The 18,223-nt window shown below is 41.8% G+C and overlaps 1 protein-coding gene across 1 annotated transcript in view; it reads left to right on the top strand.

Moving 5' to 3' along the window:
• The window catches only part of ERBB4 (erb-b2 receptor tyrosine kinase 4), a 376,355-nt gene that overhangs the window by 236,205 nt on the left and 121,927 nt on the right, over positions 1-18,223 (top strand). The window contains exons 12-16 of the mRNA XM_066322426.1: positions 69-268; positions 5,281-5,413; positions 8,098-8,191; positions 9,659-9,813; positions 15,734-15,808. Coding sequence (XP_066178523.1) covers positions 69-268; positions 5,281-5,413; positions 8,098-8,191; positions 9,659-9,813; positions 15,734-15,808 — 657 coding nt within the window. The remainder of the gene's footprint in view (positions 1-68; positions 269-5,280; positions 5,414-8,097; positions 8,192-9,658; positions 9,814-15,733; positions 15,809-18,223) is intronic.

Here is an 18,223-nt window from a genome sequence, read left to right as displayed (position 1 = left end):
ACCAGACACGATAAGTTGTGCCTTCTGAAGCTAATTCCTATTCTCTCTCACTTTTGTTCTCATCCCAGTGGCCTTTCCTTGCTCATCCTAAAGCAACAAGGCATCACTTCCCTGCAATTTCAGTCCTTGAAGCAAATCAGTGCTGGCAACATCTACATCACAGACAACAGCAATCTGTGCTACTACCACACTGTCAACTGGAGCAGCCTCTTCAGCACCCCCAGCCAAAAGACAGTGATCCACCGGAACAAAAGGGCAGAGAACTGCAGTAAGTAGCTGCTGCTGGCTGCCACAAACTCAGCTGGGGCCCTGGGGAGTTCCATGGACACCAGGGCAACTGTGGGCATTTATATCCAGGGGCTTGGCCCAGCCCGAGCAGCAAAATGAAATGTTTTAAGGCGGGAGCAGAGAGAGTGAGTTACATCCTTAACATGATGGGAATGATCCAGTTTCACAAATAGGAATTCGGAGGGTGTGTTCATGACTTTACAGCCCTTTCCTTATGGAGTGGGATTAGCATCTTCTGCTTCCCCCAGCCCAAGTGGCTCTTCCTTAATCCAGAATGGTGCTTTGGGGACTCTTTTAGGTCACCAGGTTCTCCTTTTTCATATTTGACCTATCTGAAAAAAAAAAATACTGCTTCAGGGAAGCTTACCTGCCACTTCCTGGGCTGAGACCATAGTACTGAAAAGCCAAAGAAAGCTCTGCAGCAGATAAAATAACTTGTTTATATAGAAATCAGGCAGCAAATTGCATCAATACAGGCATATTGTAGCAGCAAGGCAGTTCATTTTAAGCATCTGTTAGACTGCTTGCAGGAGAGGAGATTCATTAAATTGCTCTATGTTTAAGTGATATTGCTGATGTTTGTGCTCTGATCAGCCAAAAATGTTTGCTTTGGGTTTTTTTCAAGCTGTGGTCCTATTTTTGACTTGCACTTTAGTTCCTTTTTTCTGTTGGTTTGAGGGGGTTTTTGTTTATTATTTTTTGAGGGATTTCATTTCTTTCTTTTTCCCTCCCATTCCTTTGAAGTGCTGTTCTGTTTTGAGTGAATGGCTGTGCTCATCACTACAGTGTAAGTGTACCTTCATTGTTAGGTGAAATACAGCTGGAGCTTTGGCTCAGTTACTTTTCTAATCTCTCCTACCACAGAAGAGCCACAGGAAGTACAAAGTCTTGTTTGGTCAATCTCCACGTGGTTTTGGTTGTGTGGCATTTCAATGATTGTTAGTGTTCATTTTATTAAGCTATTTCTTTACGTGCAAGTTACAAAAAAGTGCAGGTGAAGAAAATGCTGCTTGCTGTCCCTGCAGGCAGTTTTTACTGTGACTGTGCCTGAGGGTGTAGGGCTTTTCTTCTTAGAAAAGACTGCCCCTTCTTAGATAGCCAACTATAAAAATAGAGTATTTATTGGGAAGTAGAGGTGCTGCCGAGAAGGTACAGGAATATGACACTGCTTTTTGCTTTCCCCTGCAGTGTAACAGGATCATGTGGTGAGGAACCACCTGGTTCTGTGCTTGTGCTCTACTAACAACTGTATTTTGTATGGCATGGAGAAAGAATTAGCCCTTTTGAGATTTTCTGTATGGAATTTTGGGGCTGACAGAACAGAAGAAGGAAGAAGCTCGAGGTTTTGTTGCTCATGAAAGGTTATATTCCCAGATCTGAATCGGTCCCATCTTGCCAGAAGATACATGAACTTGTGAACCTTCTAGAATGCACAGGTTTCCTCTCTAGCAGATGAAAAACTGCTTACTGTGGGAGAAAAATCAAGCTCTTGGTGCTCTGATGTTTTCTTACTTCAGATTGGCTCTCTGTCTGATTATCATGCAGCATTTAATGGAAGAACAATCCACTTTCCTTCATTCCTAGACATTTAATATAAAAAGAAACTAAGCAGTAGTAAGGTGGAGCACAGGCCTCATGTCTCACACAGCAATAATTCCTCTTTGCTTCCACTTCAGCCAGTGGAAAGTGCTACAACATTTTCCAGCATGCAAAATAGTCTTTATATTCCTCATACCCTCAATTATTTGATCTTGCTGTTTATACCACTTCTTAACAATGTTGAAATAGTCCTCAAAGCTTTCACTGCCTCCAAGACAGTTTTTTTTAAATAGGTTAAAAGCCTAGGCAAAGGCTGATTTTTGTAGAATACTGAAAATACAGGAGAAAAACACATATGTGTGTTTTTAATTAAAAAAAAAAAAAAAGGGAAATCCATAAACCCTCAGGATGCTCTAGTGCTTTGTGTTTTTCAGGGATAGAAATGTCAGTGTCCAAGCTCATGTGCACAGGGAACAGAGAATGGGTGGGTAGATTTTGCTTTTGCTCCATGCAGAAGTGAAAAGTCTGCCTTTTTTTTTTTTTTTTTTTTTTTTTTTTTTTTTTTTTTTTTTAATGAAACAGTCAGAGGTGACTCGTAAAATATGAGTGCACACAAAATAATTGCAGGAAAAAAAAGTTCTTTTACCCAAAGTTACGTGGACAATTCTCTCAGCTTTAGTGACGCCTCGCCTGCAGTGTAAGGTGACACCCTTCTAGGCAAAGGTTGTTACTGATGTGATTATTATGAATTATATTAATCTAGCCACCAATTAACAACTTGAATAAATGATTACATTCATTATTTAGCATGATGTAAAGCTAATTGAAGTCTGCAGGAGTTTTTCTATTCAGTTTATGGAGCTTTGGATCAGGCCCAGAAGCATATAGCCAAATTTATTTTTTTTTCTTTTTTTTAGTAGCTAATTTTCTTGTGGTTTATTTAGATTGGGGAGAAACACTGAGCCTTTCTGCTTCTAATCTGTGTGGCCCCATTAATAAAGAATGAGCCCTTCCTTAAAAACTCCTGACAAAATCCAGTTCCTGTCAAGAACATTATTGTTATTTCTTTCCACATGTGATGTGCTGGAGCTGCAGAACATGCTCAGCCCATGGAAATGCCAAATAATGTGTCAAAATTTGAAATGTTTCTTTAGCCATCCCCACAATTAAAGAAGAGAAAGGCGAGAGAAATGAGTTTTTGCAAGTTGTCAAAACAGCCACTCCCTCCTTGCCAAGATTATTTTATGAAAACACTTCAGGAGGAAATGGTAATTTTTTAGTTTCTGTTGCTTGTTTCATAAGACTACTGTGTTGGCTACATTTCAATGGGGTAATCATGATTTTCTTTTTTGAAAAGCTCCCTTTTTATTTGTATACAGTTATTCACTGTAATTTCTGACCTATCTTGTAATAATATCCCAGATATTTTAGTGAAATACTCTGTCTGTGCAAATAAATTCTGATCTCAGAGTAGTTTGAAGGGTGAGAAAGATGAAAAGAAATGAAATCACTAGTAGTAAATCACAATTTCAAGTTACTGAAGAAGGTGAGAAAGCAAACAGGGAACTGCCTCTCTGTGATGAGTGTGGAAAACAAAATCAGAAGAGCTAGCAATATTCTTAAAATTAAAAATGAGAAACAAAGGGATCTCCAAACCAGGTTAAGTTTTAGTTTGTTGCTTGACAAAGATTTAAAATGAGTCATTGATTAGAAGACAAAACCAATATGAAACTATATAAAAAGCTTATTTAATTGTAACTAGGATAGTTTCTGGGTTTGTGGGGGTTTTTTTCAGGTTCAGGCAAATAGTGGCAGCATCGTGGAACTGCTGACATCTGATAGTTATTCTGAAAAGCAAGTCAGGTTAGGACAGTAATGAGGAGCTGAGTTTTGTGTCCCTGCTCATCCTGGCTTTGCTGGGCTGGCTCATCAGGGAAGGAGGACAAGGCATCTCTGAAATGACCTCCTGAGTCCCTCTTGCTGCCCTGGAATTTGTGATCATTAATACACTTTATGCGTACTGAGCACCTGAAATGACCCCTAAATGAAATAATTTTTTATTTGGCTGTACCTGATTTGAGCTTTGAGGTGAAAGAAAAACCAGAAAGATACTGCTGAATACATTTTGGATGTTGGTATTAAAAAAGGATGTGTGATACAGAAATAAAAAAAAAAAAAACACCTAAATCCCAGCCTTGATAAAACAAGCTCAGGCTTCTCATGCCTGAGGTTGTTTGTGGTGTATTGAGTAAGACAGTACTGGAGAAGGTGGTAGAACTCAACCACCTCTTTTTCATTTTTTATTCCTATTAAGTTGTTTCCAGTGGTTTAAAAAGCAAACAAGTGTCTGTATTGTTGCCATCTCTGATATTTCAGGTCCTTGCTGGGTTTGGTTTACTCAGTCCAGTGTGTAATCCATTTGTGTAAAACACTGCATTGTACAAAAGATAAATTCAAATTAATTCTGTCCTTTCACATGCCAGGGTTAGGCTGAAAGTGCCCCCAGATATTCTTCGGATGCTGGAGAGTTGATGTGTTTCCTTTTGCTCTTTGCTCATTTTCTCCATCTGTCACATCACCCAGATATCTACCTAGAGAATGATTTATATAAAACAAAAACACAGACTTAGACTGTTTGAAACACTTTCCCTCTAACCCTTGGTTCATAGTGTATTTTGGTGTGGGCTTGAGGGTTTTTATATAAAGCCTTTTTGGCACTTCAGGTGCTTTTACACCTGAATAATATAAATAAATAATTTAAAAATCACAATGAATGGTTTCTTCCCTTCAATTTTTTTCCCCATTGTCCGTAAGTTTTATTTCAGAGAGTCCTCAATTCATAGGTAACATTTTATGTTTTAGTTTAATGGACCTTTAGTGGATTCAGACAACTGGTTTTTGAATCCTTTAAATTTTTGGCATTTACTGGGCCCAGTGTCAGGGAATTCTACAGGTTGATCTTTACTTTCTATGAAGAAAAAATCTCAGATTTTAACCCTATTGGATTCCTGTCTCTTTGAATGCCCATGAGGGACTTGGAAGAAGCAGTGAACAATTGTTTCATGCTTACACACTTCCTCCTTGCCATTCAGGATTTTAGAAGCTTTAATCATGTCCTTTTTCTCCCCCACCTCTGAGGCTGCATCTCTGTTTATTCCTGGTTTAGAAGCTCTCCTCTGGTTTTGATCATCCTTGCAGCACTCTGTTCAGTCTTTTTCCCACTCAGTTTTTTCTGAAAGGAGCAGACCAGGAGTGTGTAGGATCTTTCAGCTGAGTGCTCTGTGTGTTTGTGTTGTGGCATGATGGTGATTTTATGCTTTTTTTTCTGTCCTGTGTCTGGAAAACGAGGACATTCCGGCGGCGTTTCTGAGCGTGTCGGAACACTGACAGAATATTTTCCCTCGGATCTGGGAGGGCTGTGTTCTTTACTGACAGCACCCCTTCTCTCTGCAGCTGCTGATGGGATGGTGTGCAATGAGCTGTGCTCCAGTGATGGCTGCTGGGGGCCAGGGCCAGACCAGTGCCTGTCCTGCAAGCGCTTCATCAGGGGCAGGACCTGCATAGACTCCTGCAACCTCTACGACGGGTAAGACACTCCCCTTGGGCTCTCCCCCAGCGCTGCTAATTAACACTGGGGAGGACTTCAGTGGGCAAGTCATTTGGGGTTTGCATTAATCAGTATCTGGCTCCACTGCCAGTGTTAGTGATTTGGGGTGAAACGTGCCATGTACTAAGATTTAAGGATTTCTAAATCTGAACTCGTGTAAAAAGCTTTCCCTGGTATTCCACTGACTGAAGTTTTCATGCAGCAGCATCACCTTGCACCTTTTGCATTGCTGGCAACATAAACAATTTGATTTAGGTAAAAAAAACCCTTCATCATTTATCCCTACTTGATGCCCTTACTCAGAACCATACAGTTATGTTCTTTCAGATGAGTTGGATTCAAGGATCTGATACAGAAATTCTCTGAATAAGGACCCCAAAACAGAAAATCACACTCTCTTTTTCATAATGCACTGTGTAATTGTACACAGTAACATAAATACAAAAACCCAACAGGAGTTCTTGCCCCTTTTCCTTGTGCTGGTTGTACTGGAGGAACAGCTCCACAGCACAAGGTGGTTGGATCTGCCTTATGACAGAAAGACAAAGCTGAACTGAGCCAAGTGAACTCCCACATATGCATGAAAATATTCTCAACTCTTCCATCTGGAGAAGGCTTGCAAAAATTACTGTCAGAGCACAGTTTTATGTGCTCCAAAGCTCCTCTTCTCTCCTCCCTTTTCACCCCCCAAATAAGAAGAGTAGCAGACCCCAGTTGTGTTGTCAGTGCACTGGAATAAGTTGGTCCTCCCTTGGTGTCTTTTGCTGCCATGGAGCCTGTCACAGTAAGAGCATGATGACACTCAGTCTGTTCTGTTCTGTTCTCTATCCATGGGTGAATGGTATTTACACTTTCCACAGGCCTAAATATGTGAAAATATTTGTAACCTGGGCTAGGGGAGAATATTTTGTTTGTGGGAGAGCTCTGCATGTTCATGTTGTAGGACACAAACAGTTCTTTGGGGTAGGGTCAAGCTCTATTTGATGTCATTTTTAGTCCTCAGCAGGAAAAATCTGGTCCCAGAGCCAGGGAAGGGTGAGCTTCCTTGCAGCACTCCAGTGAGGTTTTCCTCAGCTCAACCCTTTCTTGGTTTGGAACAACAGGTGTCTGCTAAGGAAGGCAGGAGCCTGAAGATGTAAACTCCCTCCCTCTGGATCATTATAATTTTGAAATTAAGGGTCTCTCAGGCAAAGATATGGGTATAGGAATCACAGTTCTTTACTAGGAAAATTAAAATAAAAAGGCAGTACTAAAAAAAAACAAAACAAAAAAAGACCCACAAAGCAAAACCAACCAAAAAACACTGACAGAGTCAGAATACAACCTGACACTGTGTTGGTAGCAGTCTAATTAAGTTGTGGCTGCAGTCCTGGAGTGACAGATGTGGTTCTGTTGGGGCAGAGATGATCCTGTAGAAGGGTCCAGTAGTGGTGAGATGGGTCCAGCCTTCCTCTGGCAATCCAGTGCACACAGGCTGTGCTGGTGTTCTGAATCCCAGGTTTGATCCAGGTAGCAATGCTGGGCTCCTCCCCCTGGGTGGAGCATCTCCCAGTGGGATGATGTAATTGTCTCAGCCCTGCAGTGAGCCTGGATGGCCCATTGACAGCAGATATCCCCCAGAGGGAGGATGGGTCCTGGCAGAGATAAGAACACTGCCCCACCTGGTTTGAACAGCTGGTAACAGAATACAGACTGCTGGTTACATCTTGCATTGCAACACAAGACAGTGCTGATGTCCTCAGCAGATCCTAATGGCTGTAGAGGAATGGAGGGTGAGCAGTGACCAACAGAGCTCAGAGCCTACACCCTTTACCTGGGTGCTACTGGAGCCCCCTAACATGAGTGTGCAGCACATCTGTACACATCTGGTTAATGCCAATATTGTAATTGGTAATGCAGTAAGATGGGATCCACTTGCAAAGCTTGGGTTGGTCCACTCTGAGCCTGCTACAAAGATTCAGTCTGTCTTTAGTGGAGGAGAAACAACTTGCTCAGATGTGAAGTCATATTGTCCCAGAAAAGGGTGGGATGGATTATGTTGGGAGAGTGCTGGAGGTTTGTGGTGAGGGATAACTGGCAGCTGAAATGTTTGAGGGAAGAAATTCAACCTGCCATCACTACCTTTTTCCCTCTTCAAAGTGGTTAATAAAAAAAAGTCACTTGAATGGTAGTTTCCTGTGGATACGTGAAATAAATGAGTAAAAGGGTTTGTTTTGACGTGTTATAGATTGAGACCTCAGTCTAGAATTATTGCTGAAAACATTACAAGCCTTTTGGAGCTTGGGCTTTAAAACATGTGTTCATAGAAACCTACTTGCAACAAGAGCAGCTCTGCCATCAGTGCTCACGTGTGACAAGTGGCTTCCTGACCCTGAGCCACGAGTGACAATCATGAAAATCAAGAAGTCAGCAATTTTGTCCCGTTAATGAAGTCTGTATTTCTTAATGAGAGGAAGGCCCCCCCTATAGCTTTGTGTTGGTGAAGAAGGTGTCTCTGCCTCACGTGGCTGTGGGTGAGGTGGTGGCCTGTCCTCGGCTGCTGTGACAGACTGCTGCCCTCAGTGCCTTTGAGGTCAGTTCCATCAGGTGCTCGTCACCCAGCCAGGTGAGCTCAGTTCTGGGCTGGAGTCAGCTTTCTCCTAACCTGCAGAATATTTTCTCAGGGAATTCCGAGAATTTGCCAACGGTTCTGTCTGTGTGGAGTGTGATCCCCAGTGTGAGAAGATGGAGGAAAACATGATCACGTGCTACGGGCCGGTAAGAGCAAAGTCTGTTGTACTTGTAGGGTTTTTGTAGGTTTGGAGTGGTTGTGTTTGCTTTGCTTCAGGGTAACTTGCAAAACTGTGCTGAAGAACAGGTTAAACTTAGAGACTTGAAAGCAGCTACTGCAAATTAGTGTTAACAAAAGCAGAACACACACATATTCTGCATCAAGGGAAGGAATTCTACTCATGCTAAATTGGTGATGAGAATAAAGTGCCTTGGATCTGCCTCCTTAAGAAAGTGATTTTAAAAGTGGTTTTTTTTTCCCTGAGTTGTCTTAATGCTTTAATGCGCACAATATTTTACAGATAGAAAGCACACAATTGGGATTTGAGTGCCCTCTTTTATCCCTATTTTTGTGCTTGATACTCAGTTCTCTCCTGATTTCTCCCCAAAAAAAGTGGAGGAATTTGTCTCAGTCTTTCAGTTTGAACAATATGCTGGGAGGCTGTTAGTTGTTAGATAGCCTTTAAGTTGTTTTGATAGATAACATTTTTCCTGCATCCTAAATGATGGTTAGCTCTTTCTCACCTTTATAGTGGCCAGTAACTTTTCCTTCTAAGATTATTGTTCATTTGGGAGATAGAAGTTGTCTCTGTCTTCTAGTTTTCTGTGTATTGCCAAGATTAAAAGTCACAAGTGTGCTGGAAAGGAGGAGTTGTATTTTAGGCTCTTCATAATTGAAAAAATATAACCCATAACTTATTTCCTTATTTCTGTGACTTACTGAATGGAAAAAGGAAAGGCATTGTAATTTTTCTTACAATACTGTGTTTTTCTGCAATACAGTCGTAAGGCAAGACTCTAATGGTTCAAGTGTTCATCCCAAGAGGGAAATGTGGATTTGTAGCAGGGCTTATGGACATAAAATCCTAGGCCAGTGCTCAACCTGAACACCAGATTTACTTATACACTGGCTTATCAGCACAGCTTTAAAATTTTACTTTTACCTCTTCCGGGAGTCCTGGTTTGTTGTTCTTTACAATTTGGTCTTTGTGTGTATTGAGAAGAGGGAGACCTTGTAGTCCTTCAGCCTTGCTGTGAGCAGATGCCATGTGCAGAGTGCTTGTGGAAAATGGTTGTGGAGGGCAGAGGTAGGAGAGCCCACTGAGGGCCTTTGCAAAGGTGGTTCAGTCCTGAATAATGCAGCAGGGAGCTTCTCAGCATTAAAGTGGGCACTGACTTCATTGTACTAAGCACACCAATAACATTAAGAAGCTCATCTAGAAGCTGGTATTTATTTAGTCTTGCACTCTGCAGAAGAAGTTAATGGCCAACAGCACCAGGATTTAAACATCTGCTGCTCCTTAAGAGAGGCTGGAACCACGCAGGTAATTCCCTGTCCCCTGGGAAAAGAAGCTGCTGCTGTTGTTGCTGAGTGTGTGCCAATGCAATCCTAGTGCAGCAGGAAAGGACAGAGTGACTTGAATGCACTGTATTTCTTTCTTCCACACTCTCCAGGGACCTGACCACTGCACAAAGTGTTTCCATTTTAAGGATGGTCCAAATTGTGTGGAAAAATGTCCCGATGGCTTACAGGGAGCCAACAGCTTCATTTTCAAGTACGCCGATGAGGATCGGGAGTGCCATCCGTGCCACCCAAACTGCACCCAAGGGTGAGTGCAAGCTCTGTGCAGGGAGCCAGCCTTTACACGTACTGCTCCTAGCACAGGGGGGTTTGTAGGGAGTTTGGCTCAGTAAAGCACCTGTCCCACTCCTGAAAAGAGAGTGTGCAGTAGGAATTTAACCTTGGATTTTCAGGTCTCTCATGATGTTCAGGTTTTAGTCCTGAATGACCATCAGCTTATCACAAAAAAACCCTTTGGAAAACCACAGAGAAGAACTTTCCACAGCAATGCTCCCAGCTTTCCTTCTCCACTGGTTTGTAGGAAATGCTGCCCTTTCACTTAATTCAGGCCTGTAAAATGACTTTATTTTTACTATTTGCTCCTTGACAGGATCTCTGCTACTTGGTTTTGGTGGACTAAGCCTGCAGCAGCACTGTAAGACAGAAGTGTTACTGCTCTCCTCTCCCTACAGGGACTGATGCACAGAGTTTAAAACCAGATTTTGTACAGGAGCCTGAGACTGAGCATTGATTTCTGAAGTCCTGTACGAATGCCCTGAATAATTTGTTACACTTGGACTAATACAGCCCATGGATCTGAGCCCGAGTTAAGAACCTGTGTGACAACAATAGTCACATGCACACCTATAGTCTTGCCCAGGCCATGTAAGTTATTTCTGCCTTTTCCATGGGACCATTCAGAGTGTCCAGCACACAAAGAAAGGCAGCAATGGGAAAAAGAGAAAACATCAGTCAGTGCAATAATCTTCGACAAGAGGCTCTTATTGTTTAGCAGCTAAAATTAAACCAGTAAATTATTCAATGTAATCTTGATGTCAACAGCTGTTGCCATTCAAAATGAGACCTTTTGCTGGTTTTGCAAATTTAATTACAATAGGGCCATTAGGGAAATGAGAGGGAGATCACAGAGACACAGCCAGGATCTGTTACAGATTTGTCTGCCCCCCAGACCCTTTAAATCAGTTATGCAATAAGAAAAATGCTGCTGCTGTGGAAGAGGAGGGTAAGAAGAAATGATATCAAAAGATGAGCTCACTGCAGGAGCTCTGGTCCTGGCTTTCATAGATGGAGGAGGTGTCAGTGCTGATCTAATATGACAAGACCACAGATGCGTGATGGACTTGGTGTCTGCCCAGCATAGGAAGTGCCTTGCAGCTCTCCTGGCCTCCAGGGAGCAACACTTCTTCCTATTCCCTCCTCTTTCCTGAGGAGCTCTATCTGACCCAGCTCTTTCTAGTGTTTGTGGCACTACTGTGTTTCTCCTAGACCAGGAGGAGAGCAGAAGGTTTTCCATGCCTTCCATTTCTCCATAGGCAATTGGTTTTTTATTGACCTGCCTGGATCAAGAAGGGAAGTTTTTATGTCTTACGCTGAAAATGTGACCTAGTTCATATACAAGTATGGAGGGCATTAGGCAGCTCTGGCTGACCTTGGCAGTACTCATTGGCAGCTGTTGGTGACACAGGACTCCCTTATGGCCAGTGATGTTGTCCTTTTAATAGTTGCTTTCAGTTTTCCCTCCTTTCTATTTTCTCCTTCTGATTAGCTGAAAAAATATCAGTGCCCATCCTCAGAGAAAGGACAAGTAAAAGGGCCAAAGGTCTCTCCCCCAGTTACGTGAGGTGCACAAAGGTGTGATTATCTCCCAGATGAGGAACTATCCCTTTTTTGTGACACTAATACTATTCCCTGTGCAAATCTTGGTCCTCTTAATAAAGAGTTCATGTGTTTGTTCTTAGGTATTTTTTATCCCTTAGAAAAACAATGCCCTCTCCCCCCCAAGTCTGGGTAAGCATGGCTTACTATTCTTTTTTGGTGTTCCTAGAGACTTTGTGGCATATAATTATGTTAACGAAGCTATTAATGACTGAGAGGTTTGGGGTTTGCAGGTTGTCCAACATTGTCAGGGGCTGAACATGCCCACAAAGAGAAGGGAAATCAGTTACTCTTTCCTTTCCTCCTTCAAGGCTGAATTCTCTAGTGTCATATCCTTCCTTTAAAAAATACTGTTAAAATTCCCCTCAATCATGATTCTTCACTGAAAAACGTTGTGGAGAGAACCCATTTTGCTACTTGGCTCACGTCTGAAAGGTAGAGAGAAAATGTAATTCTGCTTCATCCCACACATCTGTTCTCCTGGCTGCCAGATCAAGCGCTGGGATAAAACCAGTGCCCTCTCAGCACAGCTGGGATACCCATCAAAAAGGCTTGAGCTGCTGCAGAGCCATGCTTCCCAGCCTGGGATTATCTCATTCCTGCAGTGCTGCTCTCTGTGAGCCAGGCTGCTTGATAAGATAGGTTATTGGTTCTCACATGTCTCCAGTCAGCCCCACCAGTTGTCTCCAAAGAAGGATCTTTCCCACCTCTGTTTCCTGTGTTTTGCCACAAATTCCATCTTAGCTTTTGCAGAGGACTGCTTCAGTGAGGCTTGCTAGCACCATTCCCCTCCCTCATTCAAGTGTAATGACTATTTCTCTTAATAGGTGTGTAATTAGCCAGCCCTGTTAATGATCTTGCATTGACCAGAAGAACTGTCAGTGACTTCCTTGGGTGCAGCCACTCTGCTGCTGCCCTTGCCTCTCTGTGATAAATACCCACTTGAAGCCAGTTTGGAGCAGATGTGAGGCACGTGGGATAGCTATCCCACTTAATTCAAGAGAGTTGGAAAGCGTTTGGCACCTCTTCTTGCGGAGCTAGCCAAAACTGAACACTTCCACGGGAACAAAACACTAGTTACACAATGGCCAGTGCCAGGCTGCTCCATTGCTGGACAGCACACAAATGGGAGAGCTCACTGGACACCTCCCCTCGTCAGACAAATGTGTTTTGTCACACAGCTCTTTGAAGGGAGGGCAGTACTCCTCACCAAAATGCTCTTTTCCTCCTAAGCCATGACCAGAGAAACCAGGGCCTTCAGCAGCACTGTGTGTCCCTGGAGGGATCTGAGGGCAGAAGCACCGTGTCCCCTCTAAAGCTCAGGTGTATTTTTAGGAAGAAAGTTTGAATTCCAGATGAAAGAGTATTGCAAACACGCTCTGGATAAGAACAAGTGTTACTCTTTTTTTTGCAAAATTTCCTCTTAGCCCCTGGTCTAGTCCAACTTTGTTCCTCTCACCATGAGTTCTGCTCACCTGTTAGCTCACTAACCCTGGGGTAGAGCTGTCTGACTTTATCCATGACAATAGTTGGGTGACCACCACAAAAAATGTTTTCTCCTGCCCAGAGATAATCCACTTACACCATTGTAAAATCAGTTTTGTTTGTTTCCAGTGACCAAGATTTTTAAAAATTCGTCTGGCAACAAATGGCTTTGCTACCCCATATCTATGCAGTTAGGACCCCACCTTTCAATCTTAAAGAAAGTTGATTAATGACAATGTTTCTGGATTGTTTCTGGGGGAAAAAAAAAAAAAAAACAAAAACCTGTTGTTACTGCAATTTTCAAAATCCTACATTTCCTTTCAGGGGATGATTATCTGTTAAGCTAGGATGAGCTCCAAGTGTAATTTTCTGGATAAGCTGTATTGAACTTGTGTAAGGTACTGAATATATCATTAATAAATTGGCATGTATCAATGAACCAGTTCATTTTACAGAGCCAACTTGGAAAAGAAAATACCATCCAGACTCCAAGCAGAAGGAACACTGGGTGTGAACGGGGTTACCAACGTGCTGTTGTGATTCTGTCAGGCTTATATGAGTCAAAAAGCCTGAAATGAAGAGACTTCCTTCTTGGAGAGTTACCTGATGCCTTGGTGGTACAAAATACCCTGTTAATAAATATTGCCATAACTCACACAGTGTTGTACTTCCCTGCATGTGATCAGGACAGCCACTCAGGGGGGGAAACTGGGAACTGCCTAAATCATGGAATTGCACCTGGACAGAGTTTTCTCTTTTGGGAAGCCGAGTCTGCTGAAGAGGATTACAATTTGAAATAAAAATCAATGATCCTTCAACTTGCAGTGGGTGAGGCCCGAACAGCACAAGTTTGGTTCAATCCTGTTCTCCAAATGTGAAGTGACTCTGAGGCAAGAGGCTCTAGATGCTAGTTCTCTAAACCCTCAGAGGCTCTCAGACCTCTAATTTGAAGATACCCTTCTTTTTATTTATAGCAAGAGCCTGAGCTCAGCTTTTCTTGGAATGGTAGGAAATGGACGATCTGAGCAATTTTTCAGCCTCCTTTGTTGCTGACCCTGTTTTCTCCAAATTGCTGAGAATGCCGTGAAAGGAAGAAACATTGAATGTGTTTGAGATGGGTCAGAATTCAGACAGTCCTGAATTCCAAAGTCTAATGCCCAGGACAGTTGAAATTCCAAGAGTTCTCTCTGCTAAGTTTTTGAACTGTGTTAAATCAACCCCTTACATTTATGCATTATCTGGATATTTAACACATCTTTTTTTATGTCTGCACATATGCTGGAGAAAGCAGTCATTGAGAAAATCCTTCCAGTTTGTGTTTGCATGTCAGAGCAAATGCCTTATGTAAAAACAAAAATTCGAGTAAACAAACACAGGGTAAGGTCTACTTGGTCTGCTCTCCCTGATGAGCAGCTATGAGGAAATTCAATTCACTGACTTCATTTTATAATGGCAGAGTGATACCAATTTAAATGCAGCAAAAGCTGATGTGTGGCAAGTGATGGTGAAGCAGAAAGAAGATCTCATGGGAGCTTATTTGAACTCTCAGATTTTTTTTGACATGCATATCCTTCCATCAAAGCCAATCTGAAAACCAGCAAACTTTAAAAGAGTTGGGGATCACACCTTAAATTTAAAATGCCTCCACAGAAGTAAGTTGCGGTCTACTGATGTGTCAGATCACCTCTCCTGCCTCTAGTAGACGTACAGCCAAAGGGCCTGTTAATAAAATGGCTCTGAGATCTTGTTAAAGAGTTGAAATAAACGGTTTAGTTTCCTTAAATGCCAAGGGCTACATAGTCCCCATGGTTAGAGTAGCTGGCTGGGCGTGCAGCACTGAAGGGGGTCAGGTTCTTTTAACCCCTAAAAGCTCAACTTTAGGTCTCTGAGAATCCTGACTGCTGTGTAAATGTATATTTGACTTGCTGTTTGAATGCAGGAGACCAGGAAACCGCTCCTGCTCCCCATGGGGGCAAGGGAAATCCACACATGCCACAGCTGTTCTGCAAACTCTTTTCCATGGCTGCGTTTTAGTGGCGCTGCATTTAGGGATTCCTCGCATTTCCCATGCCTTTGGTGAGCACCTGCTGATTGTGCAGGTGTGGAGGACTTTTGGCAGCATCTAAGGAAAGCAGAATGAAAAGTCTGAATCAGCAGACACCATTTTGCTGTGGTTTTTGTTGCTGGAAGTTGATCCTTGAGCTTCTCTGTTAAAAAAGTATAGTCAGCTTCCAAAATATTTCTGCAGATGCCCCGCCTGGGAGCTTAGAACAGAATGAACAATGGCATCAATTACAGAAAGAAAAGCAAATTCTGGATCGCGCTCCTGGAAGTCTCAACTTGTAAATTAACAGCTTTTGTGCAGTAATCACTGGTTTGATGACTCATAAAAACATGCAGCAAAAGCAACTCTGTTGTCAGGACTCCCACACACAGGTGAACCAAGACATGGCCTGCCTTGGAGTGCCGTTGCTATTATTGTTCCTCTTGTCACAAGCTATAATTTTTTGGTGACACAAGTCCCTCTTAGGCAGAGAAGACGAGCTAGAATTAAGAACACAAAGGGGTTTCCTGCTTCTCGGATGTGTAAATAACAGCTGTCTCTCTTTCTCTCCCTGTTTCCACTTTGGATTTGCTGCAGGTGCATAGGGCCACACCTGGAGGACTGCATTGGGCTGATGGATAGGTACTGGCTGGCTGCTGGCTGCCTGTGTGTCTCCATCCCGCATCCCGTGTGGACAAGGGCGCATGAGTGTGCATGTCCTGGGGCGTGGCAATGACCTGGTTTGTTCTGTAATTGCCTGCAGGTGTAGAGGCCCCGCTAGTCACGACTGCATTTTCTATCCATGGACACGGCAGTCCGCTCTGCCACAGCACGCTAGGTAACATCCCACCCCATCCTCCAGGCCCCGCCTGCCACGGGAATGTCATACTATCCAGTTTGTGCACACACCCACAGCTCGTCCTCCAGTCATATCTGCCTCTCCACAGCCAAATTCCGTTTGCTGCTTCCTGAAAAGTCATGAAATAGTCACCTCGTTTAGGCTGATTTTAAAAAATGCCTTTTTTTTTTTTTCTCCTTAATTTTTCTTTTTTTTTATTTTTAGCTTAAATCAATAAGGATTAAAATCTGGAATTTCCCGCAGACATTCATGTTTGCAGATAAAATTTTATTACGTTGATTGAATGATATTACATGAAAATTCTGGTAAAGTTTGGATTCACTTGTTTTCCCTTTATTGGCTATTTTTTTGTTTGGTTTGTTTTTGTGGGGGGTTTTGTATTTGTTTGTTTGCTTAAGACAGAATTTCAAAGCAAATGAACCTCCTCCTTTCACATACCTTCCCTTGAAAACGTAAATGTTTCAGCAAAACCAAATTTCTTCCTCAATTCACATAAATCCGCTATTTGATTTTTTTCATTTTCTGTCTAAAAGAAAAATTGTCACCTTGTGGCAATTTTATTTTTCAGTAATGACAATTGAAACAAATTCACATAGGCTTTACTCTGCATTCTTTTTTCATGGAAGCCCTACGTTGCCATTGAGTTTGTTCATTCTTAAATTCAAACTGGTTAATATGACTTCTAGGCTTTGGGATTACTCTCCTGAGCTAAGATTAGATGAAAAACGCATAAATTCAATCAAACCCATCTCATTAAGGATTACAATCTGAGGGTTTTTCCTTGTGTTTTTCAAAAGGTTTTTAAGGTTGCCTTTCCTTCCTAATTATAATGTAAATATATATATAAATGTGAATGTATATAATGTGAATATGCCTATTTCTAGCTTCCAAGGGAGAACATATTTGGACTTGAAAAGCAGTGCACTATAAATGCAATCAGATGGTACATTTTTTTATTAACTCAGTATCAGTTCTGACTTAATTCATTGACAAATGAATAAGCAACAGAAAATTAATTTTTCAATGTTTCAATGTTTTGCTTTAATCTTTCTGATCGGGGATATCCAGTTTGAGATACCTCTGTGGGGCCTCATTTTCAGATGAGGACTCATCCAAACAGAGCTGCCCCACTTGTAAGGGTCCCAATTTCATCAACTTTACTTGAAGCACAAATACAGAAAACATATTATTATTATTTCCATAAGTTTAAGGAAATAATAACAATTATTCCCGTAATAAGGAGGTTCCTTAGTAAGGAAAAGCATTACCAAACTCCAGAAATGAGAGGAATTGTTTTACTCTGTTCAGTGGTTTTACTCCTGCTCCACTCAGTCTGAGGAGGAAGGCCCTCAAATGTTTCCTGTTTCCTTTGGATCTGATGGATATTTTTTTTTTGTTTCAGCCTTGCTGAATTTATTTTAGGAAAATTACTGCACTGTGTTTAAATGTCAGTATGTATTCTTTCACTTTCATGGCAAAGAAGGAAACTTCATACCTCTATATTAGATTTGTGAAATTGTGCACGTTTTTTTCTTGGTTGTTTTTTTTTGCTGTTTGTTTTTTAAATTGTGAAAATTATTTATTCTGTTTGGGCTAAAAATGGGCAAAACTGCACTGGCAAAGTGACACTTTTTGTGACAGTAAGGTTGTAAATCCAAAATGGATGTGTTTAACTTTAGATAGAACCTTCTGCAAGTCCCTTTAACGATTGTGCACCCTCCTGAGACTTATAAATCTTAAATTAATTAATAATCAGTCTGATCCTTATCTATTGGCTTGAGTTTTTTCCATTGACGTGAATTATCAGTGAGTAGAAGGGGACAGGATTTTCTGATGTTCAGACAGGTGAAAGTGAGAGCAGGGCTTTAACCCAAACAAGATATTCCTCATCTTCTCCTATTTCCATTTTCACAGCAGTGTTGCTTTTCTTTCCAGTTTTTTAGTTTGCAAATTGTTTATGCCACGATCCATTGACTTGAGGGCTTTTGTAAGAGTCTGGTAGAATAGCAAAGAAATTCTTTCTGTCGTTTTTAATAAAGCTGAATCAGATGTGCATCACATGGCTTGTTTTCCAGATGACAGGTGAAACTTTGGGTTCTCTGCTTTAGTCCATGTTTGTGAGAAAACAACCATACTTTTGGCAATGCACTTCTTTCTGCATAGTTTGATTTTGGGTTTTTTTAACCTAGGTTCAATTGAGTTCTGTCCAAAAGAACAGCTCCTCATGCAGCTTCCTGGATGGATTAGTCCTGTGGGGCTTTGGGTTTGGTTCCAGTCTTTCCTAGAAATTGTCAAAGCAAAGATGGAAAGTAGAAGAGGGCTGGAATTTCCCAGGATGCCCAGAGGAGTTATCCATCCTCCTTTCCTGCCTTTTATTACAATGCCACTCCTCCT

This window comes from Sylvia atricapilla, chromosome 7 (genome assembly GCF_009819655.1).
Source record: "Sylvia atricapilla isolate bSylAtr1 chromosome 7, bSylAtr1.pri, whole genome shotgun sequence".
NCBI classification, from domain to species: Eukaryota; Metazoa; Chordata; class Aves; order Passeriformes; family Sylviidae; genus Sylvia; species Sylvia atricapilla.
Note: the sequence above shows the minus strand (reverse complement) of the source record. Positions and strands in the feature narration are given on the sequence as shown.